This window comes from Dichotomopilus funicola, assembly GCF_033296635.1.
Source record: "Dichotomopilus funicola strain CBS 141.50 unplaced genomic scaffold C8A04scaffold_2, whole genome shotgun sequence".
In the NCBI taxonomy this organism is placed as follows: domain Eukaryota; kingdom Fungi; phylum Ascomycota; class Sordariomycetes; order Sordariales; family Chaetomiaceae; genus Dichotomopilus; species Dichotomopilus funicola.
In genome coordinates this window covers 1,130,312-1,155,853 of record NW_026944023.1, presented here as the reverse complement: position 1 = coordinate 1,155,853, position 25,542 = coordinate 1,130,312, and the positions used below count along the sequence as shown (strand labels likewise).

Here is a 25,542-nt window from a genome sequence, read left to right as displayed (position 1 = left end):
AGATACAAGGACTCCCAAGCTAGACAACTTCCTGGGGGATATTCCTTCACCTTCCTTAGAATTACCCCCAATAATTGCTCTGCTCGTTTTCTTAGTAGTTTGTTCAAGTCACAGATCCGATCATGTGGAAGAAATCATCATTGGATACACCTACCCCTATAACCCCACATCAAAAAGGTAATATGCAAGGTACCCGTGGAGTGCCGTGTGAGCCGTGCTCGTGTCAAGCGAATGTCCTTAAGTGTGGATTTTAGCACAAGCGTCCATGTTAGTGACCAGGCAGATGATATATTTGCACGTGTGAGCAGGCTAAAATCAACACAAGTTGGGCAGCCACAAGTCATTATTACAGGCTGGATCTCGCAACTGCATTCTCGGGAATGTTTGAGACAAGCAAATAGTAGAAGTGCAGTATCGAGAGCACCTGCGGGGTTCCACACGCAGGTTGGGGTATCAAATGCGCATAGCGAGATACACACAGGAGAGAAAACCAAAGTGACTACCGGGTAAGTACCCAAAAACCACCCATTCACCCGTACCCTTCCCTCTGTCTCTGCCGCTGCCGTTACTTGGCGGAATTGTGGCGAGCCTGTCCCGCAATCAACCTCAAATAACTAATGTCTCATCACCCGTCAAGCCGTGACGCCACCTCGGGTGCGGGACACAATGCTAGGTCGGACCATGAATTACGCTTTATCCGGCACAATGCGATTCAGAAAATCGACAATGGCCTCAAAGTAGCCCTCCTCCACCACACTCGAGTTATGATCGCCACCGGGGAGAGGTTTCCAGATCTTGATGGGCGCCTTGGAGAGGTCGTGGAGCCGCTTCATGTGGATGGGACTGGAGCATGCGATAGTGGTTAGCATAGGAGGTATCATAAGAGACTATGTTAAAGAGAGTGGTACCCACGGGATTATTTCGTCCTGGAGACCGCTCAGGAAGAGAGTCGGGACTTTGATATTAGGAATTAAGCTGTCGCTCGGCCAGACCTGGTGGCACAGATACGCCAGGTACTTGGCGGGCGGCATGATGGACGGGATCAGTTTACGCATGCTGAGGAAGGTATTCTCTAGGATGAGACCGGAGATGTTGGCAGCCTGGTTCTTTGCCACGAGACGAATGCCGACGGCACCACCCAAGCTCTGGCCGTACACAACAATCCTGTGATCGCGCGTCTCGGCGCGGTCGCGGAGATAGTCGAGGGCTGTTTGGGCGTCAATGTTCAGGCCAGATTCGTCGGGTTGGCCGGTGGAGATGCCGTAGCCGCGGTACTCTAGCATGAAGACGTTGCAGCCGGAGGCGGCGATCAACATACGTGCGATGGGCAGACGGTGGCCGATGTTGCCGGCGTTGCCGTGGAACATGAGGATCGTTAGATTTGCGTTGGGCCCGCCGCGCGGGCCACGGATGTAGAAGGCGGATAGCTTCACGCCATCGTTGGTCGGGATGATGAGCTCCTCGTAGTCCTTGAAGTTGAACTGGCTGGGGCGGGGGACCTCGGTACGGGCATTGGCGGGGACTTCGGAGGGATAAATTAATGCTCTGGGGATAAAGAGGTGATGTTAGCGGTGGAATACATCAAACACGGCTGGGGACTCTGCGACGTTAAGTCAGATGAAGAAGGAATGATTGACATACTTTTGTTTAAAGTAGAGAAGAGCTGTTAGAACCGCGGCGACCCCCTAAATAGTGCAACAAAGACCAGTTAGCGAACCCAGCTCGATCATTGTGTCGACAGCGCTTGGCCGACGAGGAGAAATATCTGGAACTTGCCCCCTGAACCAGTCGGCGCGGTTGACGGCGCAGCCATTCAGGCACTGGGCGGGATGCGCAGAGGTGTCGGGGCATACAGTTGAAGCTATCGCAGGCAAGCGCATGTAGCTTGCTGCACTGCTCATGAGAGAGACAGTCTGCTCCAGAAAAGAAGGGTTCGCCGTCGGGTTGTGCATGGCGAAGCGGCGCGAAGGAAAGAGTTGGAAGTGGAAAGGGCGGTATACGGAATATAGTGGCCGGGATGTGGAGGACCAACGGCGCCGTTCAGGGATTGCGGATGGGGATGGGAGGAACGAAACCAAAAGCTCGGAAGCAGGGGGACGTTCAGTGTTGGTGTCGCTTTTTTGATGGCCGAAATGTGGAGTTCAGGCGCCAGGGCACGGGTACCTTACATAGTAGTTTTTCTCATTTTCGGGGAACTTTTCACTTCTCTTTAATTTATTAACATCTCACGTGAAAATAAGAAAATCCTCCCTTTTACACTACTTCGTATCGAATCACTCTAAGGAAACCAGTCGCTGCAGCTGTACAAGTCGAGAAATGCTAAACTTGGGCCAACCTGGAATCGGAAGGTTCCTGCGTGCTAGGTACATGAAGATTTTGGGATTGGCGGGGAGAGGGTGGAAATTTAGGTGCCGCTCCAAATGTCCGCAGCGTCGAGCAGCAACATGATGTAATGTCAATTGGCGGATCTTCCCCAGCGGATCGCTGCTCGATCTTGTCTCCCCATCCAGGAGCGCCTCGGCCCCGAACTGAAAGGGCCGCTTGGCCGAGGAAGCGGGCCCGCGCGGCCTGGGATCGACGGGAAGGATCATTGACTTGGGAATGGTCGTTGCGCTCACTTGAGAGGTTGAGAAAGGCCTTTGTCAAAGAATTCGAAACCCATTCCCCACCAAGCGCACGCAGCTCCGGATTTCCCCCAAGCCTTGGCTGGATCCGTAACGTTATCTCCAGGTTTCCAAATTGCAGCAGGTCTACCCCATACGGAAGCGGCAGTTTGTTTGGCCATTGCTGATGCCTGCTAGGCTGGGGGGAAATGGGGAGCACACAGCAATTGGCGCGCGCAACGATGGGCTCTTCCACATTGGCTCGTGCCGCATTCATGCACACCCTGCCGTCGACTCGGTTCGCATCAGATCCCATCACAGATGGGCATTCACCTCGCGACAGGTTCTCCGGATTTACAGTCCATGAGGTCCTCGATGCGCTAGGCCGAAACAGGAACGTCAACTCGTCGGCGGGAAACGAGAAACGGTTGCGCCAGCTTTGAAACAGGAGACGGAGGTGGGGACGACGCAAAGGGTGACCTCCATCGCTCATCAGGGCGCATGGAGGGGGAAGGATGAAGAGTTGGATGGTTTGAAAAGGCCCTCAGGAGACCCGCGAATCGCACGGCGGCAAAGCGGTCGCAGGACGTCGCAAACAACGGAGCTGCCGCTGAAACGCTCTAGAAGCCCCCAAGAGGGACGATTCGTTATGCATATGCATTGCCTGCTTGGTTCCTGAGCTAGCGCCGGGAGGAGCAAAGGGCCATCGCTTGTTTGGTCAATATCACCTCAATGTCAGGGCAAAAATGGAGTCGTTGTCCCGCAGTACGTGGACGTGTTAGGCACGATTCTTTTGCTCAAGCTCTCCGTCGAGAAACCCCGCTTGATGTCTTGTCGTCCGGCCCTCCACCAGTCTCGCAGGGCTTGCCCAGGAACGACGGCGGGGGACCGAGAGCCGATGTCGATCCAGCTTACCGGCATTGGCTTCTTTTTATAACTAACCCAGAAGAGGACGGCGCGCTCGCTTGTCTCCTGACCAACCAAGCACGCGCCTCAGCTCTGTTTTGTGTCCAGGGTTGCGAGTTTGTTGTGCCACATTGCCCCACAATTTTGGGCAATCCAAACCCCCCCACTGGTTGCCCGGCCGCCCGACTGTACCAATCCGGCCGTCTGATGCACGAATCGGGGCGACGGGCGACTCCCGCTTCTCATCCCACCTTGGCGGGGCGCGAGAGGAACAGGGTCTGGGAGAAGGCTCGAGCTCGTCGAGCCAGGGCAACAACCGATGGAGGGGCTGCTGAGTGGCAACACGGGCCCGGCAACTGGGCAAGCAGTGGAGCTCTTACCTGCATCAGCGCCCAAAATCTCCAACCAAACAACATCGTCGACTTTTGACTTTTTTTTTTTCCACGCCTGCGCCCATCGAAAAAAAACTAGAAGACGAAAAAAAACCGCTCGTCACCAAACACCCTCCCACACAGGAAACGCCCAACCTGTGGCCCCACCGGGAGCAGATCACAACAAACTGAGTTTAGCGGGCCCTTTACGCGCCGCTAACGAGCTTCCCCGCGGTTGCTCGCCGTCTGCTCGTCAGCTCCTCCGGATCTCATTCGTGCCCAAAGGCGCAGCAGCAGCCCACTTCCAGCTTCTCCAAAAAGAAAAAGCCCATTCTCTGCCGCCCTGCCGCCGACGGAGCACACACAGCCCCGGATTCGACATTCCGCCCAAACACTGTGCCGCTCATCACCAACTGGTCCTGCTTCCTTGCTGGGCGACCAAGCGCTCAACTCTAACTATCATTCCTCTCGTATACGGTTGGGATTTTCTCTCCCAAGCCCACGGCCCGAAGCCCTCCTCATTCATTTACTGTGTATCTGCAAGTCAAGGCAGGACAGACGACAGGCCAACTGTTGGCAACGAGTGGTTGATTTTGCAACCCGCCTCACTTGTTGCGGGCCTCAACTTCAAAAATTAGACTGTGCGCCAATTGGGACGAACCGGGACTTTGGACGAACCGCTCTTTCGCCACCATGGTTTCGTTTTCGTGCGAGGTGTGTAGTTCCTTTATTGCATTATGCCTTTCAGCGACACCTTTCTGTCTCTGGAAAAGATGGCTTTCGTCCGTTTTATTATCAGACACAAACGCGGTTTCTCGGGTGTCCGCGCCTCAATTCCAGCACTAAGACGGCTTACATGCTCTCTCAATCTGCCCCCTCCCTTCGTTTCTCACCCCTCCTCGCCCCTCCGCGCCCAGTTGGTTGGGTGGGCTGCTGCCCGCACCTCCTCCCATGACTCCCCCAGTCCCGGAGGGCAATCTTAACTGACATCACACAACCACACCTTTCCTCCTACCCACCACACACACGGGTCACGGCCAACAGGTCACACCCCAACATACCACCCCCCCTCTCCTCCGTCCCGCACACACCCTTCCCGTCTGATCAAGCTGATCCTCCCTTCTTCTGAATCTCTTGTCACCCTCCTTGTTTCTTCCCCAATCTTGGCCACAAGACACACTCGCGCCATATCTTCTGCCCACCCCCACGAAGGCCAATCCTATTCCGCCCACCATCGACTAACCACTATTGTTACATTCTTGTATATAGGCGTGCGGCGACGTCTTGACCAAGAAGAAGCTCGACCCACATCGCAGCCGCTGTCACGGCGCTACATTCACTTGCATCGATTGCATGGTCTACTTCCCAGGCGCCGAGTATCGCTCGCACACGGTAATACAAATACGTTTGCTTGTGTCTTTATGTGCGTGGCTGTTCCACTAACCGTCAGCCAGAGTTGCATGACCGAAGCCCAGAAATATCAGGGCGCTCTCTACCGCGAGAAGAAGGGCAAGGGGCAACATCCGCCAGCAACCCCAACCCCGCAAGTCGCAAAGAACGACACAAATCCCAAGATGGTCCAGCCTGCTTACGTCGAGGACGCCGCGGATGAGTTCGGCTCATGGCGCGACTACGAGCAACGCACCGACGATGACAACCAATCTATCGACGACCCTCTGCCCGAAGCACCGACCCCTCCCTCAGCCAACGACGCCGACGCGGATGTGAACGTTTTTGACTTCCTTGTCGCCAACCCCACACCAACCGCGTCCCATGTCTCGCTTCCAGCCACGGCGCCTCTTCCCCCGAGTGAAGAGAAGCAACTAGTCCGGTTTGATCCCGAGGCCAACGGCATCACCGACACTCCCAAGGAAGCGATCACTGCCATGGTCCAGTATGACAACGACCAGGTACCAAGCCACTTCGAGACGCCCGCACCAAGGTTCCAGCGAAGGAAAGTGAAGGAGACCGAGAAAGATGCCAAAAAGGACAAGAAGCGGAAAAGGTTGCACATCGAAACGGACCACATTATGACCGATGCACCGCCCATGCTACACACTGGGCTGACGGGCGGGATCAACCGGATGATGTCCCGTCCGACCGTCTTCCCGCCCTCGCCGGATTATTCTGGGGGAGACGTCGCCGAGACACCGGCTAGCCCTCTCAAAAAGTCCAAGTCGAAGCATACCCGATCCAGCAAGCCGGCCGAATCGTTGGGCAACAGCTTGATGGCCATGATCGCCGCCACTGCCAAGCCTAATAAGTCTACTTCCACCACCAAGAAGCGCTCCAAGACCAAGTCCACCTCGTCGCCATCCAAGCCGAAGAAGAAGAAGCGCTCCGGCAGCACCACCACCAAGGCCATCGAGGCGCCCAAGGAACAAAAACTGATCGAGTTCCGACCAGCTTCCAAAGACGGCAAGGATGAGAGTGGTACCATGGTGGTGTACAAACCCCGCGCCGAACATTTCCTGAGCTTTGTCAACAAAGGCCCCGAGAGCGAGCGCGGGTGCAGCGTCAACAAGGCGCTGAAGCGGTATCACCGTGAGAGGGTCGCGGCGGGCGTGCCGGTCAGCAAGTTGATGGAGGAAAAGGAGCTGTGGCGCTCGCTACGGATGAGGAAGAATGAACGTGGGGAGATTGTGTTGTTCTGCATTGATGACGACGAAAAGGAGAATTCATGAGTGACATGATCAAAACCAAACTCGAAGAAAAAAAAACCAAACCCAAAAAAACAAAACGGTGGTTGATGGGGGTTGGGCTGGTTGCATAATGAGGTTGGGGCAAGCATGAGGGGCATTGGTCACGGATACGGGGGGTAACTTGGGGGGGTATGGCTGGTGGGCGAACATACATTGGGCGGGAGTTAATGATGGCTCGTGGCTTGTCTTTTTTCTCCCTTTTCTTTTTTCTTTGCCCCCGATCTCATGATACCTTTTTATTTCTGTCTATTTTCCGTGGCTCAAAGCCTCAGGTTAACCGCGGAGTACAAGGCAATCTTTCCTTTGTTGGCAAACCGTTTCTTTCTTTCTCCTCTGGAGTGCAAAGTCGCAGACTCGCTCTAGTCATGTTCTTGCGTGGCTGAGCCTGCGTTTGATCACAACGGTTTTCTTTTGTCGATTTCCCTTCTCTTGTCTCTTGGGTCCCGTCCCTGAATATGGGATAGGGGCTCCTGGAGAATGTTGTTGACCTGGAACAATTTTTCCTTTCTCTGTTCTCTGTGCTCTGTTCGAATGTAGGATTTGAAAGGGGGGTAATGTTCGCTGTAACTGACTGACTAACGGCCTGGCTGGTGTGTATGGCCTTGATGGCTCACACCGGACGCGGCTGGTTTCGTTTCCTTGGGTCATTTCAAGCAACAACGGCTCGGGGACTTGCTGTGTTTTGTTCAATTGTATTATTGTACACTACGAGCTATCTCGAGGCAGGATTGGGTGTGGCAGGTTTCATGCAATTTTTGAAGTTTGATATTTTTTGCAATATGTAACAAATTTGTTGGAACAAGTTTATCGAATATTCAAGTCCTTTGATTATTATTCAGCGGCTGTCATCACAAGAGCTTCGATGTCCACAATATTTATCTATTGCGTTTGTGTTAACAAGCGGCCAACCCATTTCTTCTAACCCATCCGACGCCCGCTTGCCTACGCAACACGCAGAGGCAGAATATGTTGCACCATCGCTTCCCTTCGACATAACGGACACTCCGGCTTCTCCCTCACCCAATCTCCAATGCACGCCCAGCAAAAGACATGCCCGCACTGCGTCGCAGCCGGATCCTTGAGTTCCTCCAAACACAGGGTGCACTTCCTCTGTTGGTCACCCTTGATCCATCCCATTACATCCTCGCTCGTCCCCAAGTCATACCTGGCCCGTCCGGCCTTGGGCACAGGTGTATGCGCCATGCTACCGATCTGCGCTAGACTCCTCTGCGATGAGCCCCCTAGTCCCGCAGCACCACCCCCGAGGAGCTCATTATTACTCGAATACGCGTTGTCGTCCATCGACACGTCCACATTCATCCCCGACCCAAACACTGCCCTCTCTCGGAACCCCTCATCGTCCTCTTCGCCAGCACCCGTTGACCTCGCGACAGCCAATTGCTCTTGGATATGCATCCACCCCTTCACCAACATCTGCACAACCAACAACACCCCCAACACCTCATACCCCGCCCTCGCACTCGCACTCCCACCTCCTCCTGCTCCTCCTTGCTGCTCCACCTGACGCGTAAACACATACCTCAACCCCCACAACCTCTTCGACAGCGAGTAATACGCCCCCGTAAAATAAAACACCGCCAGCACAACAGCCTGAAAATGCGCACCACTGGTCAGCGGTGTGAGGTGAGCGAGCAGATACCGCAGCACGCGGTACTCGGTCGAGGGCCGGCCGGACTTATCGCAGGTTTCGTCGCGCCCCTGCCGGGTGAGTGTGGCGAGGCGGGCGCGGATGCGCGTGCGGAGGGTGCTGCGGACGGAGGGGAGCGTGCGTGAGGCGAGGTAGGGGAGAATTATGGAGGTTGCGATGTAGCCGGCGCGGCGGGAGATGGAGGGGAGGAGGGGGCCGGTGGTGTTGCTGTTGGAGGGATAGTCGGGGGTGGATGGTTGTGGTGGGGGGCCATCGCGGCTTGGCGCGGATGGGGCTTCGACTTGGACGAGATCGCAGTATTCTTCGCCGAGGGTGCGGTTGCCGATGAGGGTGGTCAGGCAGAGGTAGAGCGCGTCGGAAAAGGTGCGGGTTTCGGTGGCCCAGGCGTGGGCGGAGCGCGCGCCGCGCAGACGGCGGTGGAGGTCGCTGAGCTGGTTGTTAAGGACGCCTTGGAAGTAGGCGTCCTTTTGGTGGGCGCGGATGATGTCAGGTGCGGCGGCGAATGGATATGGTGATGAGGTGAGTGGTGGAGGAGGTCGCGAGCGTGGTGGTTGTGAGGACGCCATATTTGTTGGACTTGTGGGTTAGAATAGGTCACGCTGTTGTCGTAATGGTATTCAAGTTGAAATCCCCACAAGCATGCGTAACGCTGGCAATGCGCGCGCCTGATAGTTTTGGGTTGTTGTTCTTGTTGTCGTTGTCGTTGTCGTTGTTGTTGTTGTTGGAATAGGCGCGAGGAAGTTGAAGCTCCCGCGGCTTGTGAAGACGCTCGGCACTGCAAGCGGGTGCAAGCATGCTGGACCTCGGATCATTCAATGCAGGGGTTCTCTCCTGTGCTGTGGAAAGACAACTGCGACAGACAGGGGTGCGGCCCGCTTTGGGCGACGCTTCCATTGCCGGGGATCTGACGTCGGTCGACCCCCCAATCTGTTCGACAGGGGACAAATTACAGGGGGGTTGCTACGCGAAGTTGGAGGCGAGCTCGATTTGTTGGAAACTTTGAACACGTTGATCTAGGATTTTGGAATATTTTTTCCAGGTTGCCCCCCTTTCTTCGTTCTCGCAGCGCAACGGCGTTCCGACACCTTCGTTTCTAACAATCTAGATCCCGCCAACAGCGTTTTCGATGACGCTGGCGGCCCCATCGCAAAGGCACAATGGACGGTGACCCTGCCGTCGAGCCACAGCTCGACTCGTTTAGCTTGACCTTCCCGTTGCCTTACCGGATCGCCTTTATCGTCATATTGGGTATGGTTTTCTCGCGCGTCCCTCAGGGTCTATGTTTGGTTGAGAGTCGGAAAAATATGGTATCTAACAAACTGTAGCCGTCTGGGGATGGGGCCTCAACCTGCACTTCCTCCATCGCCGACGCATCGACGTGCCCGCCCTCATCCGCTATCCCGGTCGCTCGAGCTCGTCGCAAATCACCCACCACCAGTCGACCTACCGTCTCGCTACATTCCTCTCCCTTGCTTCGGGATCCTCCATCCTCCTGTTCTGGGCCCTGACACGCGGCGACCCACGGCGCGTTATCGACTATGACTGGCTTCCCATGATCAACCTCCTCGTGCTCGCCGCGCTCTTCCTCGTTCCCCTCCGCCGCCTCTCTGTCTCCCACACCGGCCGCAGCCGCCTCCTATGGACCCTACGTCGCGTCAGTATCGGCGGCCTGGCAGAAGCCAAGGACGGCAAATTCGGCGATATTCTCCTGGCCGATGTGCTCACGAGCTACGCTAAGATCCTCGCCGACTTGTTCGTCTGCCTCTGCATGTCCCTCTTTGACGGCAGTGATGGATCCGCTACTGCCCGGCCTGACCGAGGCTGCGGCGGTGCCGTGTTGGTGCCGCTTATCATGGCGGTCCCCAGCGTGATCCGACTGCGTCAGTGTCTGATCGAGTTTGTGCGCGTGCGCAGTGTACCGTACAAGGAGGCTACGGGATGGGGTGGACAGCATCTGGCCAACGCGGCCAAGTACTCGACCGCCTTTCCCGTCATTGTGCTAGGTGCGATGTTGAGAGGCCAGAAGGACGGGTCGCCGGGCCTGTTCAGGGCTTGGGTCGCTGCTTGTCTGCTCAACTCTCTCTACAGTTTCTACTGGGACGTGGCAAAGGATTGGGACTTGACTCTCTTTTCCAAAGATCGGGCTTCACCGGGACATCCCTTTGGCTTGCGGAGGGCGCTGCTGGTGCATAAACCGGCGGTCTACTACGCCGTCATCGCCCTGGATCTGACCCTGCGGTGCACATGGATGATCAAGTTGAGTTCGAACATGGATCGCATCGGTGATTTCGAAAGCTCCATCTTCCTCCTTCAGTTCCTTGAGGTATTCCGACGCTGGGTATGGATCTTTTTCCGAGTCGAAACTGAATGGATCCGGAATTCGGCCGTGAACCTGGGGATGGACGATATGGTCTTGCTCGGCGATTACCCGGGCAACAAGTACGAAGACGACGATTAGAGAACCGTTGTTTCCAGGCGTTTCAAGATGGATCAGATGATGGGTGGTACTTTCGGAGAGAAACGGCTGGGTTTTGTTGCATTCATACTTTGAGGGGCATGAAGACGGCGTTAAACCTTACAAATTGGGCCGGTAGGGGAAATTAGACTTCTTTTCGGCATCGGCACACTATGCATTCACAAAACCGCAAACTCGAGATTCGTTCCCGCGTGCCCAAAGGCAGTTTGGCTCTTTCGTTCCAGCCCGACCGTCAGCTCTAACAATGGCCCGTTGTCCAACCTTTTGGGTGCTTTGTTCAGCCCTAGCTCGGACAAAGGCGCATACCGCCCCCTAATCGCAAGGGATTGCTGAGACAGGACAACACAAAGCGAAGGAACCTTTTTCGAGGCACTGCTCCAAAATCCGCCTTTGTTTTGTACCGATTCCACCAAATGAGCTGAAGCCCTGCGGCCAACAAACATGGTTGGCTATTTCGCAACAAACCTTCCCGTTGGCAATCATTCGGCTAGGGGTTCACAGGCGATGGCTTCAAGGGAGAACTGGCGATGCACAAACATTCTTTGGAGTCCATGGCAACCGACTCAAATATGACCCGACCGCGGGGCCTCGAGACTTCGAACCCTGTGACTCCGCGACCAAGGACTAATAATACCATTCACCTTGAGCAACTGCCGCCCCCGTCGTTGGCCGAGGTCGAGATGTACAGGAAGAAACCGTTGCCTCCACTGCCACTACCGCTACCACCACGCCCACCTCCACCACCACTGCCACGAGAGCTACCACTTAGGCGGTATTCCGCCCTGTCCACTGTCAGTTTCTCCGCAAGTCTCTCGGCCTTCAAGAAAGATATCGACGCTGCCTTTGCCACGCCGGTACCACTGATCGGCCCCGAGGAGTACATCACTTGCATATTTCTCGCCGAGGACATTCTGTCGGACCGATCGCCCGGAGCCGCCAATATAGCAGGCTCTAAGACGGATCAACAGCGAGAGACTCCGAATGTGAATACGGCGGATGTTTTGGGGACCGTGCCTACTATACTCGACTCGCCTCGACCACAGCTAAAATCGTCAATATCGAAGATCCGGCGAATGGTGGGAATCACCCCTCCAGTTATCACTGAGAAAACCCTTTCAGCAAACGCCGGGTGTGAAGGCGAGGATCAAGGGTCCACCGGTTTTAGCCCCCTCGAAGCCGACCAGCGAGAGAATCGAGCTTGGGGTGAATGTGGTAAACAACGTCTAACTGGAGATGTATCGCCCCTGAGTAGCTGTGGAAATGATGGCATTTCACCTTCCGGGATCCAGTCTCCTGTTTCCGAGACGGACGGTGGTCCGGAGCAAGGGCAGCAACTGGATAGCCATGGAGTTGACGATTCACTCGATATGGGGACGGTCAGCGCTCCAGACCCTCTCCGTATCGTCAAGCGGCCTCTGCGTCCCAGGCACATTGCTGAGTGCACTCCTAAAACAAACCCGTTGGGGTTGAGCTCATACGGTGTGCGCCGCACTCAACCATCCCGTTCTCAAGTTCAAAGTGCAGAACTTAACCTCGGAGCCCATACGACCAAGAAGGAATGCGCCTCGGGACTTTACCATGAGACAACGCAGCAGATAGCGCGGGGTCTTTCACCTAGAGCAACCCCGACTCAAGGAATCGACGGAATGGGGCCAGTGGCGGCTCCGCAACAACCGCTCGACGGCCGCGATAACATGAAGGATGGCCAAATTTGTCAGTCGTCACTTCAACATTTCCCCGGCTGGCACCTGGGACACTCCCAACCGACACCCCCCTCTAATGGTTCAGAAGGGGTTACCCAAACATGGCGACCCTCCCAAGCCACTAATTCCGCGACCGAGCGCTCTGTCCACAACAAACACTGGGCCACAATCTTCCCCTCTCCCGACGAACCCCTTAAGAGCTATTTCTCCGATAGCGATTCTGACGACGGCGAGACTCCCATGGTAGCCAAGTCCACCCATGTCTCTCATACCTCTCACACCCCCCATATCCCCTTGAACCTACGACACAAACGTCATAGGAAGAGTATCAAGCCCCGCAGGAGCCCTCGACGATTTCACTACCATCATGACACCTGGATGCCCAAATTCTGTCGTTCCCCGGCAGCTGTCCCGACTCCTCCACCCACACCACCGCTCCCACCCCCTCTCGACCTGACGGACTTGTTTACACAAACCTCCATTCCCCATCAAGCACTCAGCCACGACCCCGGACCGAACGACAACCATGACCCCGCGCTCACCCCGTCGTTTCTCAGTCCAAGACCAACACCACAACCAACACCAGCCGCAACGCCCAACCACAGCCTAAGCCGAACCCCCCCTTCCCCTCCAACACCGCCACAGTCGCTGTTATCACCACCAGCACCTTCAACAGCGGAAACCCCCCCTCAGCCTTCTTCATTTTCACCGTCCCCGCCACCGCCGCCTACAAAACGTCTCCTCAAATCCAAATCCTCCCTCTCCTCCCTCGCGTCCAGCTTCCTCCACCAGCGCACCCACACCCCGGAACACGCCCATCACACCGCCGACAACCATGCAAGACCGCGGACCCCAATGGCACATCTCAAACAGCAGATTGGACAACTTGCGCCGCGGTTTGTGCCAGCGCCGATTCGACATCTGGGGTGCATTGGGTTGGGCAGATTGGGTTTGGAGAGTGGGGGGGAAGGGTATGAGAGTAGAGGCAGAGGTGATGGGGAGGGTATGGGTGAGGGTGGAAGGGAGGGTCGAGGTCGTTTGGAGGGTAAAGAAGAGGAGGATAGGAGGGCGAAGTTGAAGGGGAGGATTAGGGTGTTGAAGGAGGGGAGCGAGGACAATAAGCGGGTTGACCGTGTGGGGGACGAGAAGAAGAAGAGTGGTGGCAGGGCGACGAAGGTGGTGGGGTTTGGGGAATGTGAGGTCGTTGCGGAGGATGATATTGGAGGTGGTGACAGTAATGATGATGATGTCGGTGGTCGGTCACGAAGGCGGGTGAGGGTTGTATCGCCACCGGCTGCTTGGAGCGCGGTTGTTCAGTCATCGCCATTTTCAGCGGCAGAGGAAACTCCCAAGCCACGGGCCGGAAGGGAATCCCCGCGGAATACCAACAAATATACACCGCCGAGCTCAGGAAATGGGAGCCCCGAGCCTACCCACGGGGTAACTCCGAGTGCGGTAGGGAAAAGGAGCCCTGGGAGAGGGGTCCGCAGCGGAAGCCAGTCCCGGGCTCGAGCACCGTCGAGTTCGCCTCTCCGTCGTGGGGTTAGTCCGCTCGCAAGTCCTGCGCTTCAACAGGCGCGGTGTACGCATCAGAGCCCGCTTGGAAGTGTTTGATCTATGGGTAAATTAGGGGCCCATCGCTGAGGGTATTGACGGGATTCGGTTGATTCTAAGCAGGGGCGGATTCAGAGAGCAGGCCCGGGTGTTAGAGTCATAGTGAGAATATTGAATTAATTGTTAAATAAAAGCCGTGAGGGCGTCTTAAGCTACCTCTTATTTCCTTCGAGGAGGGCGGAGCTCCACATGTCTGTGAACCCCGTTTTTGTCAACAGTAGCAGTGAAGAAACGGAACGACGCTTAGAATACAATGATACAAAGAGTGTCCTGGGGAAAACGGACATCATACAGTTGTAGGCAAGGACGCTTCATGATACGTAATGCATCAAGTATCAGGGGCTTGTTTACTTTTGACTGGCTGTCCGAGGAACCGGATGCTGTAGCCCGAAGATTTGCCTGACGTCACCCTAAATGCCCCGAAACTTCGCCCCGACAAACCCTGCAGCCCTGCCGAGGCCCAGCCGGAAAGCCCCCGATCGACCCCGCATCGGCCCCCAATCGCGCGGCTGCCCTCGGGAATCGGGAGTCCGGTGCCGCAGGGGCGGTCATGCACTAGCCAGCAAGGACATCCACCACCTGTTCTGCAAACCAGCCCGGAAGCAGCGGTGGTTGGAAGTTGCGACCCGACTTGCAGCCCGGTCCCTTCCTCTCATCTCCCGAGAAAGATGAGCACACACCTCACCGCCGAAGAGCAGCAGCAGCAGCAGCAGGAGGAGCAAGTACCAATACACGTCGGCTCGCCCGAACACCAAGAAGAACTGCAGACGGTCATCCAAAGCGTCCAGGACGCGGCATCACCCCACACCGCTCTTGTTGCTCCGACCTCGATCTCGGAGGAAGAAGTCGCCGGCACACAGGAAGTTGGAGAGAAGGGCTACGAGGAAGTGAAAGAGGGAGCAGGAAAAGAAACAGAAAAGGAGATAGCAAGTTACTGGGATGCCTCGGCCATGGCGCCCCTAAATGCAGCTTCCGCGGTCAGTAGTAGCACACCTTATCCTGACTTCTTCTCCCTTGCCTTTCCCGTCCCTCAAGGAAAGCAAACTCCTTTGCTAATGCGCACCTCAAGGCCGCCATCGCCCGCTTGAAGGCCTACAAGCCACCACCGTTTCCGCTATGGGACCGCCTCCCGCTGAGCCGCCGTTCTGCGGTGCTCCTGCTCTTATACGCCGACCGCCGTGGGGACCTCCGTGTTGTCATCACGATGCGCGCGGCGAGCTTACGGAGTTTCTCGGGTACGTTTATTTCACTGCGCTACCGAAACCCTCGCTCTTGTTGGCTTTTATGTTAATCCGATCTGTGGACAGGACACGCCGCCCTCCCAGGAGGTAAAGCCGACACCCTCGAGGAATCCCCCTGTACGTCTTCTCCTCCCCTTCCCCCTTTTCTTTCTATCCACCTCCCTAACAATGCCCAACAGACCAAATCGCCCGCCGCGAAGCCTGGGAAGAAATCGGCCTGCCGCTCGACGACCGCAAACTACCCCCGCCCTTCCGCATCGAACACCTCTGCTACCTACCCATGAACCTCGCCCGTACCGAGCTTGTCGTCCGCCCGTGCGTGGCTCTTCTACACACCAACGACCCGCCCGTCCCTGTCGGTGACCCGTCCACCAAGACTCCTTCCTCCGCCGTTGCGCCAACCCCCGCGACCTCGCCCACCGTCGAGGAATCGCTCATCCCGCGGCTTGACGCGAAGGAGGTCGCCGCCGTGTTCTCGGCGCCGTTTCATAATTTCCTCAAGGAGACGGACGAAGTGGTTGCGGTTGATAATGGGGAGGAAGTTGACTCCTCGCATCCTGGGAGCGGGAAACGAGGGCGGCAGCAGCGCCCGCTACCCCCTGGCAGCTGGTACGAGGGCACGTGGACGAATTGGAACGAGTCACGCTGGCGCATGCACTTCTTTTATGTGCCCGTCACGGATCAGACTGTGGTGAAGCCACGACCGGCCTCGATCCAAAAAGACCGGCCAGCCGCCGGTGCGTTGTCGGAGCATGATGCGAACAGCAAAAGCCAGGCTGAAGGGGATACGAGTAAAGCTGTGACGACGGCGACGGCGACGACGACAACGAATGGGGAAGGGGAGCGAAAGCTGGAAGAGCAGGCGAAGGCGGTGGTGGAGACCGAGGCGGAGGAGCCCGGGCGGTACAAAGTATGGGGCATGACGGCAAGGATACTTGTCGATGCGGCCACGGTTGCGTACGGGGAGAAACCCGAGTTCGAACACAACCGGCATTTTGGTGATGAGAGGATGATCGAGATGCTGGCCAAGATGGGCCGGATGGGGGAGAAGAAGCCTGGGAGTATGTTGACAGGCGACGATCTGCAAAAGGCGTGGGATGCGGCGAGGGAAGTGGATGGGAAGACGGAGAAGGGAGAGCCAAGTAAGATGTGATGATGGATGAATATTGAAGGTACATTGGAGTCAGGGCCCTTAGACGGTGATGGAAGGGGCAGGTAGATGCGCATTGAAGATACATCGTAATATGTGTAATAAATGTGAGCGAGATTCTCTGCCGTCTGCTTTATTTATAGCAGTAAGATTGTACTGTTTATTTCGCTGAGTTTTATCACAATACATAAGCTAGTACAGGATAGCTCTAGGGAGATAATAAGTATTAGATAGGATATACTAGATAATATTAGCGACTTCCCTTAAATACATCTACTGTCTACCAAAGAACGAGACCCGAACCGCCTAACCGAAGAGGTTCTCACCAAAAACTGTACCTTCCCTCCCACCCCAACCATACACCCCTATATAACCCCCCTTCCCACTGCTCCAGTCACCAGCTCCTCCCAATACGCCAAACAACGATGTTTGGCGCAGCGGCATTGGGAAGAGCATTCGCCGGTGCCGTCGTAAATAGAAGTGGCCCTGGGTTCGATTCCCGGGGCCAGCGAAGTAAAATCTTTCACCAGAAAGATTTTCGTAGCCACCAACCGCTATCCCTCCGGATGGGGATAGGCGCTTGGTGATGAGCTTTTTGGGTTTTTTTTCTTCGTTAATTTAATTATCTTGATCTTGTTTTTGTGTTATAACAGAGGTGGGTTAAATTGACTTATTAGTGGCTCACTACACTTTTTTTCATGATGGAGGATGGATTGTCAATGGTTTGCAATTGAGGCGTTTGGTGAGTGATGTTCTGGTATGATAGGTAGTTGCACACTTTACTTTTAAGCAAGATGGACTCATAACCATCGTCCAACCATCGCCTGCCCTGCTGTGTTTACCCCCGCTCACAGCTTTTCGCCCATAATTTCTCAATGGCAAGCAGTCTCCTTGGTGACGGGGGTACTACCCCCAAACACCAAGTACCCAAGCCCAGCACCCACCGACACCGCAATCATGACCCATCCGTTGTAGGTCATGAAAATCAGCCTGTGCTGTTAATAAGCCGGGGTCGCACTTCATATTGGAGAGGGCATGGACCGAGTGACTGCGGACTTACATGATCATGAATGCGTAGAAGTTTTGGACCCCATAGAGCGCTGCCTTGATGATATGGGCCCTGCGAGTAATCTGCTCCCGGTTCTGGCCTATATCCCGTGCGAGGAGAGGAAATGTCTCAGTAGCTGATTCTACTGAGTATCTTGGTGGCAATGGGGATGGGGGGGATCGAGGGGCTCGAGTCGGAAAGGAACAAGAGACTTTAGCCTCGGGAGTTGGACAGGGAGGGGAGTGGTGATAGTATGGGGAGATTCTCAACAAGTAAAGTCATGAAGGAAAAATAAGCACTTACGGGGCGCCGTTTCGACCCTCTGCGACAGCACCGCCTCATACCGTCGGGTAGCCTCGCGCAGGGCCTCGTACCCAGCACAAATGCCTACGATCGCTACCAACGAGACGGCGAGGCTCAGGGTGGAGGTGATGTGCCACTGACGGAAGACTACACATAGATCGGTGGCATCCCAGGTGAAGAGCATCTGGAGGGAGGTAGGAGGTGTGTGTGAGTGAGTGATGATAGGCAAAATTGCTTTGGGTACAGAGGGTGGGTGAGCTTTCTAACGTTCATGTTGCACATCGGACCGCTACCCATGTCACCGTGGCCGGCGTGGGAGGAGTGGTCCATCATGTGGTGATCATGGGATGAATGGTCCATGTCCATGGTGGTGTTTTTGTCTCTGAACGGATTCGTCAAAAATTAGGTCGAAACAGCGAGATAGTTAAGAAAACGAAACTGGGTTGAATATCTTGAAAAAATGAAGTATAAATTTCCAAAGGAACAAACACAAGCCTTTTCGCCGACGCAGCAAATAATATAATGGAGGAGTTGCTGATGATCGTGATACGTTGATGGTTTGAGATCAAGAGGTGTTCAGAAGCACCCCTGCTGCAGGGTATTCGCCTGGGAGTGGGCTAACCGTTCTGGGAAAGCTTACAAGCGACCTTTTATGTCAGGAACAAAAGTGAACAACTTCTCGGCAGCGGCGTTGCCAGGCCCCGCCGGCTCGGGAACGGCGGGGCTTGTTGGCGGGGCATGAAACGGCCCAGGGTTGCTGGAAGAACGTTGATGATGGTGGAAGGAGGGATCAGGGCACAGTTGTGACTAATATGCCTTTGAAACCTCTCATCTCAAGATCCGAGCCTTCCAAAGACAACTTTACACTCTCCTGGTCCTATTTCATCATCACTCTGTTCCGCCCACACCGACGATAGCCGGGCCTTCTCATCACCCACCTAAAGGGGAACATTTCCCGGCGCCGAAACAAGTCTCTGAAACAAAAGAGCACTCAAAATTGAACTAAGTGTTCCGAGGCTCTCTTTTCTTTAAAGTTTCAACATCAAGAAATTCTTAACCCTTAATTACAACTTCTTGGACTACCTCCCCTCTATACTTTTCCCACCATGCTTACGACACCTGTGAACCTGCCTAAGTGGTATGTCTCGTAACACAAACTCAGCACCGGTCCTCTCCTTCTAGCGCCCCGTTCAAAACGACTAATCCGTGATGACGACAGGCTTCAAGAAAACTCCCACCTCTTAAAGCCACCTGTTAACAACTACTGCGTTTATAATGGCGATTTTACTGTTATGGTAAGTCCCGCAACCTCGCTTTTTTCTTTCTGGTAAAATTACCCCAAGCTCTCACCTCTTCTCATATATCCCCATCTTCCAATGCTATTTCCCAGCCCAACTCATTTCAAGGTGACCAACCCGTTGTAGATTGTAGGAGGCCCCAACGCCCGCACCGACTACCACATCAACGAGACGGCCGAATGGTTCTACCAGCACAAGGGCGCCATGATGCTCAAGGTTGTCGACGACGGCGTCTTTCGTGACATCATCATCCGCGAAGGGGATATGTTCCTGCTGCCGCCCAACACGCCACACAACCCAGTGCGCTTCGCCGACACCGTCGGAATTGTGCTTGAGCAGAAGCGGCCAGCCAACTCGCTCGATCGCATGCGTTGGTACTGCCAAAGCGAAGGGTGCGCGGGGCAGATCGTGCATGAGGCAGCGTTCCATTGCACCGATCTGGGAACACAGATTAAGGCGGCCGTGGAGGCATTTAAGGGGGATGAGGAGAAAAGGAGGTGTGAGAAGTGCGGGCAGTTGGCCGATTGGTGTCCGAAGCCTGGATCGATTCAGGACCCGAACTTGGAGTGATTTTCCCGGGTATGAGTGGGTGTGGCTAACATGTCGCCTACCTTACTTTATGGTAATCTATGACTGAAATACAAGAGCCTTTCTTGACGGTGGCCGTGTGAATGCGGCGGGAGGTTGTCAGAGAATGGTGGCTACAAAAGTCGTGGCGGTCCCGAAGACAGTGTGAGTCATACGTGAAGAGTGTAAGGTGAGATGGAATATGGAGATAATTGCTTGCTTGGCCACATGAATCGCGTAGAGCAAAATCTAACCCAACAGTGACTATCCATCATGTCTCAGCGTACTCGTATGAGCTGGTTGACTCCTCAACCGCAACTTCCAGCTTGGCGTCTTCCAACTCCTTGCCATCAACCCGAATACCAGCACGCATCACATCGCCAGGCACGACGGGCCCAACACCCTTGGGCGTTCCCGTCAGAACAATGTCGCCTGCTTCGAGCGTCATGACCTTGGAGATGTCGCTCAGAATCCGCGGGATCCGGAACAGCATCAGTTCGGTCGAGTCGTTCTGCTGCACCTTGTCGTTGACGCTCAGGTACAGCTCAATTTTGTGCGGGTCTGGAATGGCCGACTTGCTGATGACCTTGCTCACGGGTAGGAAGGTGTCGAAACCCTTGCTGATGTCCCACGGCAGACCCTTCTTCTTGGCCTCATTCTGGACGTTGCGAGCGGTCATGTCAATGCTCAGGGCGTAGCCTGTTTCCGAAAGTCAGCTTTGGGGAAGTCGGCCTGGAAAGAAATGTATTGTCTCACTCTCGATGGCATCCAAAGCTGCCTGCTCATCCTGAGCATTGAAGTCTCTGACCCGTTTGCCCAGAATGAGAGCGAGTTCAACCTCGTAGTGCAGGCTGACACCCTTCGGTCGTATCACGGGGCCTTCTCCGGGAAGTAAAATGGATGAGGTTGGCTTCTGGAAGAAGAACGGCTGCTTTGGCCGGGCACTATTGAGCTCCGTAATATGGTCCCTGGATGCCAGTTAGCCAACTGACTATCGTGCGAAACTAAAGAAGCAGTCGGACAAGCCAAGTCTAAGGCACCTAAGCAAAGACAAGTGCCAAAACAAAGATATAGGGGCCGCTCACGCGTAGTTGCGGCCAATGCAAACAATTTTTGAGGCTCTTTTGACAGACGCCATCGTTGCTATGCCTCTCCTGAAGAGCATCATGTTGAAAGATTTCCCCGCGCTGGCCGGCGGCGTTTATATCACAGAGCGGGAGAGTCTGTAATTGTTTCTTGGGTGACCAATCCTATCGGCAGACGACGGAGATGCGACTTCGGCACGGGTGTTCGGTTCGGCGACACTTTGGGCCACCGATTCGGGGCCGGCCCACCGTGGGGTTTGTGAGGGGGATTTATTTCCCCGAACCCACGAATATCGCTAAGTCACGGCTTTGAACTTACCGGGCGGATGGTTGCGAAGTGGAGCAGCCGTACATGGTAGACTTTGAGCCGCTGTCAATTGACAACACTTGTTAGAGCAAGTTACTGTCTGGTGAAGAACTATTTTGCGGCGCTACGTTGTCCCTTCATGGCTTCATGGGGGAAGGGAGCCGGAACAGAACTCATTGCTACTCCTGAGCTCAACTGGTTTCTCAACTCCTAGGGTAGGGAGGCAGAGAGGCTCTGGCTAGGACGGTAGGTACCTAGGTAGTTGAGGACGAAATATATTGAAGGTCGTGGCCAGTTAGTCGCGCCCTGTCGCCCTTCCTTCCACCGGCCGGCGGCACGGAGTTTTGTAGTGTATGTCAGCGGCAATCTCACTGTGTCTGCTTTTTTGAACGTAAATCCGCCGGGTCTCAACAGAAGTGAAATGTGTTGCAGAGGTCCAGAACGAGCTGCACTGGAACTGCCCTGGATGACCTGGGAATTGATCAGCTGACCTCCTGCCACAGCTCCGAGAGCCGCAAATGGCAACAGAGCGGCATTCCCCCAGGAAGAATGCGGGGTTCCACGCGGCCATGCACGACCTGGCACGCCTTGATCGCGCTTGACAACGCCACGGTCCCCTGTAAGTCCCAACAAGATCCACTGAACAAAGCTGGCCTGCCCAAGGTCATCAGCCCTGCCAGTCCATAAGGTTTCCGATGCGCAGCATCGCATGCACAGGTATGCGCTTTCCTTCCTATTGGGTTTCTTTTGACATGTTTGATGCAGAAGAAATCTGCAAACTGCTGTTCACTCCCTCGAGAAATTCTTCCAAGGTTCTCTTTGGCTTTCGCCGACCGGGAAGTTTAAATACTGACCACCCGGCGTGCAATTGGAGCACAGTCTCCCAATTCCACCACCCATCACCAATTAGTGGCAACCTCAACCTCTATCCCAACATCCAATATTGAATGCGCCTGAGAAGGACAAACCCGACACACCACCACTTTAACAAATAGCCATCATGACGATGGAGAGCATTCAGCTCGCACAGATGCTCGCTGATTTAAACGAGCTATCTACAGCGGTTCGTCCGCCCTCCCAACCGAAATGTCGAACAAAAACACTAAAACACTGGTCGCTGCTAGGAATCCCAGGCCGCCGTCAAGGTGGTCACTGTGAACAAGGCCAACTCGTCCCCAGCCCCGGTCGATGCCGACAAACCCGCCGAGCAATTGCAACGACCCGCGCTCCGCGGGTCCGGAGGCTCGGGGGCTTCCGGCGGGTCGTCGTTTATTTCGAGAACCGCTTCGCCAGCCAAGTTCGACAAGTATGGCCGGCGCATCCTGACACCTCCCAACACCCGGTCAAACTCGACTTACGGTTCGATTCCTGGAACCCCGAAGCCAGAGGTTAGTAGAGGAATAACCCCATTTTACATTAATCCGATTACATCCTCCCAAACGTTCCTAGCACAGGATTTATTGCTTTCGCCCCCGAACATGCCAATGAACATGCACTAATTAGATTTTCATATCCACAGGCCGATGACGATGTTAACCAAGCCAGCTCTCTCATGGCGCTCTACGAGATTCGAGCCAAGTTGAAAGACCACGACACCAACAGGAACCTCAGCAAGCTCCGTGAGAAGATCGATGCTTTGCACGCAAAGCAACTTCAAACCGATAAAAAGGACGGCGATGCAAGCAAGATGAAGATTCCATACCCAAAGAAATCCTGAGTGAACTGGCTTGCTTTGTTTGAACACCAGAATGTTCAACCTGCGGCCTGCTCTTTGGACTTTGGCGCTGTTTTCGCCGGTCTTGCTTTGGGGGAGGGGTTTCTCTTATCATGACACTACGGTGTCTTTTACGTGTGTGGGATCATTTTCAGGGAGTTTGTGGCGTTACAAGGCTACAAGGCGCTTACACGGGCTTCGGGACACCGGCTTCTCTGGCAGGAAGAGAAATGAGTGTATGAATATTGGGAATACGCACAGCAACGAAGAGTTGTCATGCCCACGCTTTCAGTTCCTTGTCGGATGGGCCAGAGAGCGCCTACCTATGTACTCGTGTATAGATACCACGTTAAAGTCTAATGATTACCTGTCTTGAATTTCTTGAGGAGGTGCTAGATGATGTGTGTCATACATTCTGCATAGGTATTGGGAACCTGTACGTGGGCCTTTCCTTGCGCCGGGGAACTTTTTCCAGTTGATTTTGGTTTGACGTCGAGTACGACTCCCGCTACAGTGGTTGGACGCTCACGTTAAGCACCCGTGACCATGGAATATTTTCTTGTCACACACCTTTCCTATTTCCCATCCAAGGAGCACCCTGACGGGGATGCACGCGACACACCAACTCGGCCCCTCGAGGTCCCCCCACCATCTGAGCCCCCCAAGCCCCCGCAGCTGAATCCCTGTCACCGCTTTGGCGGAATGGAGTCGGAACCCGCGTGCCGAGACCGCCAAGACCGTGGTCCAGACAAACCACTTTCGTTTGTGCCTTGTCAGCAGGCGTCTCGCTTCCCTGGTCCACAATTGACAAACCGTCATCGGTCGACGGCTTTTGATTTCCTGGCGCACCAACCGAGCGTTTGCTTCGCAAACGACGGCAAACGGCTACGAGAAGGATTGAATTTAACGACACCACTTTAAGAATACCAAATCACGACAGACACGCCACCCGTTGTTTCGAGGATAGAGCTGAAGCCAGAAAAGAGAGAGGGGAAAAAAAGTGTTGGCCATGGCGACCGGCGTCGACGCGAAGCTCTTGAAGAGCACCAAGTTCCCGCCCGAGTTCAATCAAAAGGTGGACATGCAAAAGGTTAATGTCCAGGTCATGAAGAAGTAAGGCAACCGACAGGCAATGGTCATGGGAGGGGAAACGGAGCTTCACTACTAACGGGTGGTTGATAGATGGATTGCGAACCGAGTTACGGAAATCCTAGGGAGCGAAGATGACGTTGTGATTGAGCTGGTTTTCGACTTGGTTGAGGGTGTCCGAAATGTCAGTATTTTGTTTACCACTCCGTTCTGTTCTCAACCTCGTTTGCTAACTTGGACCTAAACTCTTCCAGCCCGATATCAAATCCATGCAGATCCAGCTGACTGGTTTCCTCGATAAAGACACGCCGATTTTCTGCAAGGACCTTTGGAAACTATTGCTCAGCGCGCAAGCGAGTCCACAGGGCGTGCCGAAAGAGTTGTTGGAGGCGAAGAAATTGGAGCTCATGCAAGAGAAGGTGAGGAGGTAGAGAATCATCATCTACACACGCGCAGACGCTGACCCTAGGGCATAGATCGAGGCGGACAAAGCTGCTGAAGAAGCCCGCCAGCGACGAAACGAGTTCGAGCGCCGCGACCGTGGTAGGGGTGGTGGCCGAGGGGGCGGCCGTGGAGACTCGTGGCGAGGGGGACGTGACGATAGGGACCGGGGCGGTTTTGGACGTGGGCGATCCCGATCACCCCCTCGTTTTCGTGATCGCGGCGACCGCGCAGACCGTGGAGGACGTGGTGGTCCCCGCGGTGGCGGTGGTGGATGGACGCGCGATATTTATGTTCCTCGGGGAAACTCGCCGCGGCGTGGCGGCGGTGGATGGCGCGATAACCGACGTCGCCCATCCCGATCTCGATCCCGGTCGCGCACCCGATCTCGGACACGCTCTCCGGCCGCCAGATCGACATCTTCCCGGTCCCTTTCGCGCACTCCTAGCGTCGAAGGAGGCAGACGGTCTGTCACTCGGTCACCCAGCCCCCCTCGCCGGCGTCGTGGGCGAACACGGTCACGCACTCCGGCAACTCGGCGGGAGGCGCCCAAACGACACCGATCGTCTCGCGCCCGTACGCGCTCCGTGTCATCGGACCGCAGCTCGCCCTCACCGAAACGCCGTCGCTACTCCAGATCAAGAAGCCGGGGCCGCGGTAGGAGCGCGAGCCGTAGTGAAAGCCGCAGCATCTCCAGGTCACCAGCTCGACGATACAACAGATCGGCATCTACGTCCTCATCTCGGTACTCGCGCTCACCTAGCCGTACTCCGCCGAGGCGATCAAGTCGAGATAGCCGGGGCGAGTCTCGGAGTGGCAATACTCGCCGCGACAAGACCCGGGCCCGCAGTGCGAGCCGCAGCGCTAGCGTAGCTAGCTCATATGATAGCCGCCGTCGCTCGTCCAAACGGCGGTCACGGAGCAGAAGTGTCTCCCGTCGCGGCAGCGCCAGCCCGGGCGGGAAATACAGGGGACGGAGGGGATCTTCTGCGTCTTCACACTCTTCTTCACGGAACAGATCGGCTGATGGTTCGGACGCTGAAAACAGAACACGCTCTCCCCGTGACAAACCGACGGCCTCGAGCTCGAAACAGGTACGTCCTTATGATACAATCGGAGGCTTTTAACTGGAAATAATGGCAGGTAACTGATCAGTTGTTTTGAGATAGGGCGACCATAAAATAGCCAACGAACTCCGCGAGCGGGAACTCAAAGAGAAAATTAAGAAGATGAGATCCTCAAACAGCGGGGACGA

At 55.2% G+C, this 25,542-nt stretch overlaps 11 protein-coding genes across 11 annotated transcripts; 7 read left to right on the top strand and 4 right to left on the bottom strand.

The window, feature by feature from the left end:
• Nucleotides 1–686: 686 nt before the first annotated feature.
• On the bottom strand, nucleotides 687–1,952 carry C8A04DRAFT_8754 (Alpha/Beta hydrolase protein; the record flags this gene model as incomplete). The annotated part of the gene is made up of 4 exons (XM_062785232.1): nucleotides 687–843; nucleotides 913–1,545; nucleotides 1,642–1,685; nucleotides 1,854–1,952. The coding sequence occupies 4 exons, from the start codon at nucleotides 1,950–1,952 to the stop codon at nucleotides 687–689; spliced, it is 933 nt and encodes a 310-aa protein (XP_062641294.1).
• Nucleotides 1,953–4,573: 2,621 nt separating this feature from the next.
• Nucleotides 4,574–6,564, top strand: C8A04DRAFT_8760 (uncharacterized protein; the record flags this gene model as incomplete). Its single annotated transcript, XM_062785233.1, has 3 exons — nucleotides 4,574–4,594; nucleotides 5,150–5,272; nucleotides 5,335–6,564. 3 exons carry the CDS (start codon nucleotides 4,574–4,576, stop codon nucleotides 6,562–6,564), a joined length of 1,374 nt encoding a protein of 457 aa, XP_062641293.1.
• A 960-nt stretch (nucleotides 6,565–7,524) lies between these two features.
• Nucleotides 7,525–8,817, bottom strand: C8A04DRAFT_24483 (Pex12 amino terminal region-domain-containing protein; the record flags this gene model as incomplete). Its single annotated transcript, XM_062779174.1, has 1 exon — nucleotides 7,525–8,817. The coding sequence occupies one exon, from the start codon at nucleotides 8,815–8,817 to the stop codon at nucleotides 7,525–7,527; it is 1,293 nt and encodes a 430-aa protein (XP_062641292.1).
• Nucleotides 8,818–9,408: 591 nt separating this feature from the next.
• On the top strand, nucleotides 9,409–10,709 carry C8A04DRAFT_24482 (EXS family-domain-containing protein; the record flags this gene model as incomplete). The annotated part of the gene is made up of 2 exons (XM_062779173.1): nucleotides 9,409–9,499; nucleotides 9,577–10,709. 2 exons carry the CDS (start codon nucleotides 9,409–9,411, stop codon nucleotides 10,707–10,709), a joined length of 1,224 nt encoding a protein of 407 aa, XP_062641291.1.
• A 587-nt stretch (nucleotides 10,710–11,296) lies between these two features.
• Nucleotides 11,297–14,044, top strand: C8A04DRAFT_24481 (uncharacterized protein; the record flags this gene model as incomplete). The annotated part of the gene is made up of 1 exon (XM_062779172.1): nucleotides 11,297–14,044. One exon carries the CDS (start codon nucleotides 11,297–11,299, stop codon nucleotides 14,042–14,044), a length of 2,748 nt encoding a protein of 915 aa, XP_062641290.1.
• Nucleotides 14,045–14,712: 668 nt separating this feature from the next.
• Nucleotides 14,713–16,438, top strand: C8A04DRAFT_24480 (uncharacterized protein; the record flags this gene model as incomplete). The annotated part of the gene is made up of 4 exons (XM_062779171.1): nucleotides 14,713–15,021; nucleotides 15,114–15,279; nucleotides 15,352–15,402; nucleotides 15,465–16,438. The coding sequence occupies 4 exons, from the start codon at nucleotides 14,713–14,715 to the stop codon at nucleotides 16,436–16,438; spliced, it is 1,500 nt and encodes a 499-aa protein (XP_062641289.1).
• Nucleotides 16,439–17,307: 869 nt separating this feature from the next.
• C8A04DRAFT_33991 (Ctr copper transporter family-domain-containing protein) lies at nucleotides 17,308–18,152 on the bottom strand (the record flags this gene model as incomplete). Its single annotated transcript, XM_062782677.1, has 4 exons — nucleotides 17,308–17,425; nucleotides 17,496–17,628; nucleotides 17,787–17,970; nucleotides 18,054–18,152. The coding sequence occupies 4 exons, from the start codon at nucleotides 18,150–18,152 to the stop codon at nucleotides 17,308–17,310; spliced, it is 534 nt and encodes a 177-aa protein (XP_062641288.1).
• Nucleotides 18,153–18,892: 740 nt separating this feature from the next.
• C8A04DRAFT_24478 (3-hydroxyanthranilic acid dioxygenase) lies at nucleotides 18,893–19,654 on the top strand (the record flags this gene model as incomplete). The annotated part of the gene is made up of 3 exons (XM_062779170.1): nucleotides 18,893–18,924; nucleotides 19,006–19,081; nucleotides 19,211–19,654. The coding sequence occupies 3 exons, from the start codon at nucleotides 18,893–18,895 to the stop codon at nucleotides 19,652–19,654; spliced, it is 552 nt and encodes a 183-aa protein (XP_062641287.1).
• A 268-nt stretch (nucleotides 19,655–19,922) lies between these two features.
• On the bottom strand, nucleotides 19,923–20,819 carry C8A04DRAFT_33990 (putative mitochondrial hydrolase FMP41; the record flags this gene model as incomplete). The annotated part of the gene is made up of 3 exons (XM_062782676.1): nucleotides 19,923–20,350; nucleotides 20,408–20,619; nucleotides 20,737–20,819. The coding sequence occupies 3 exons, from the start codon at nucleotides 20,817–20,819 to the stop codon at nucleotides 19,923–19,925; spliced, it is 723 nt and encodes a 240-aa protein (XP_062641286.1).
• A 1,224-nt stretch (nucleotides 20,820–22,043) lies between these two features.
• C8A04DRAFT_24476 (uncharacterized protein) lies at nucleotides 22,044–22,760 on the top strand (the record flags this gene model as incomplete). The annotated part of the gene is made up of 3 exons (XM_062779169.1): nucleotides 22,044–22,106; nucleotides 22,168–22,431; nucleotides 22,563–22,760. The coding sequence occupies 3 exons, from the start codon at nucleotides 22,044–22,046 to the stop codon at nucleotides 22,758–22,760; spliced, it is 525 nt and encodes a 174-aa protein (XP_062641285.1).
• A 1,006-nt stretch (nucleotides 22,761–23,766) lies between these two features.
• Nucleotides 23,767–24,948, top strand: C8A04DRAFT_24475 (uncharacterized protein; the record flags this gene model as incomplete). Its single annotated transcript, XM_062779168.1, has 5 exons — nucleotides 23,767–23,870; nucleotides 23,940–24,030; nucleotides 24,101–24,273; nucleotides 24,323–24,635; nucleotides 24,736–24,948. 5 exons carry the CDS (start codon nucleotides 23,767–23,769, stop codon nucleotides 24,946–24,948), a joined length of 894 nt encoding a protein of 297 aa, XP_062641284.1.
• Nucleotides 24,949–25,542: the final 594 nt, after the last annotated feature.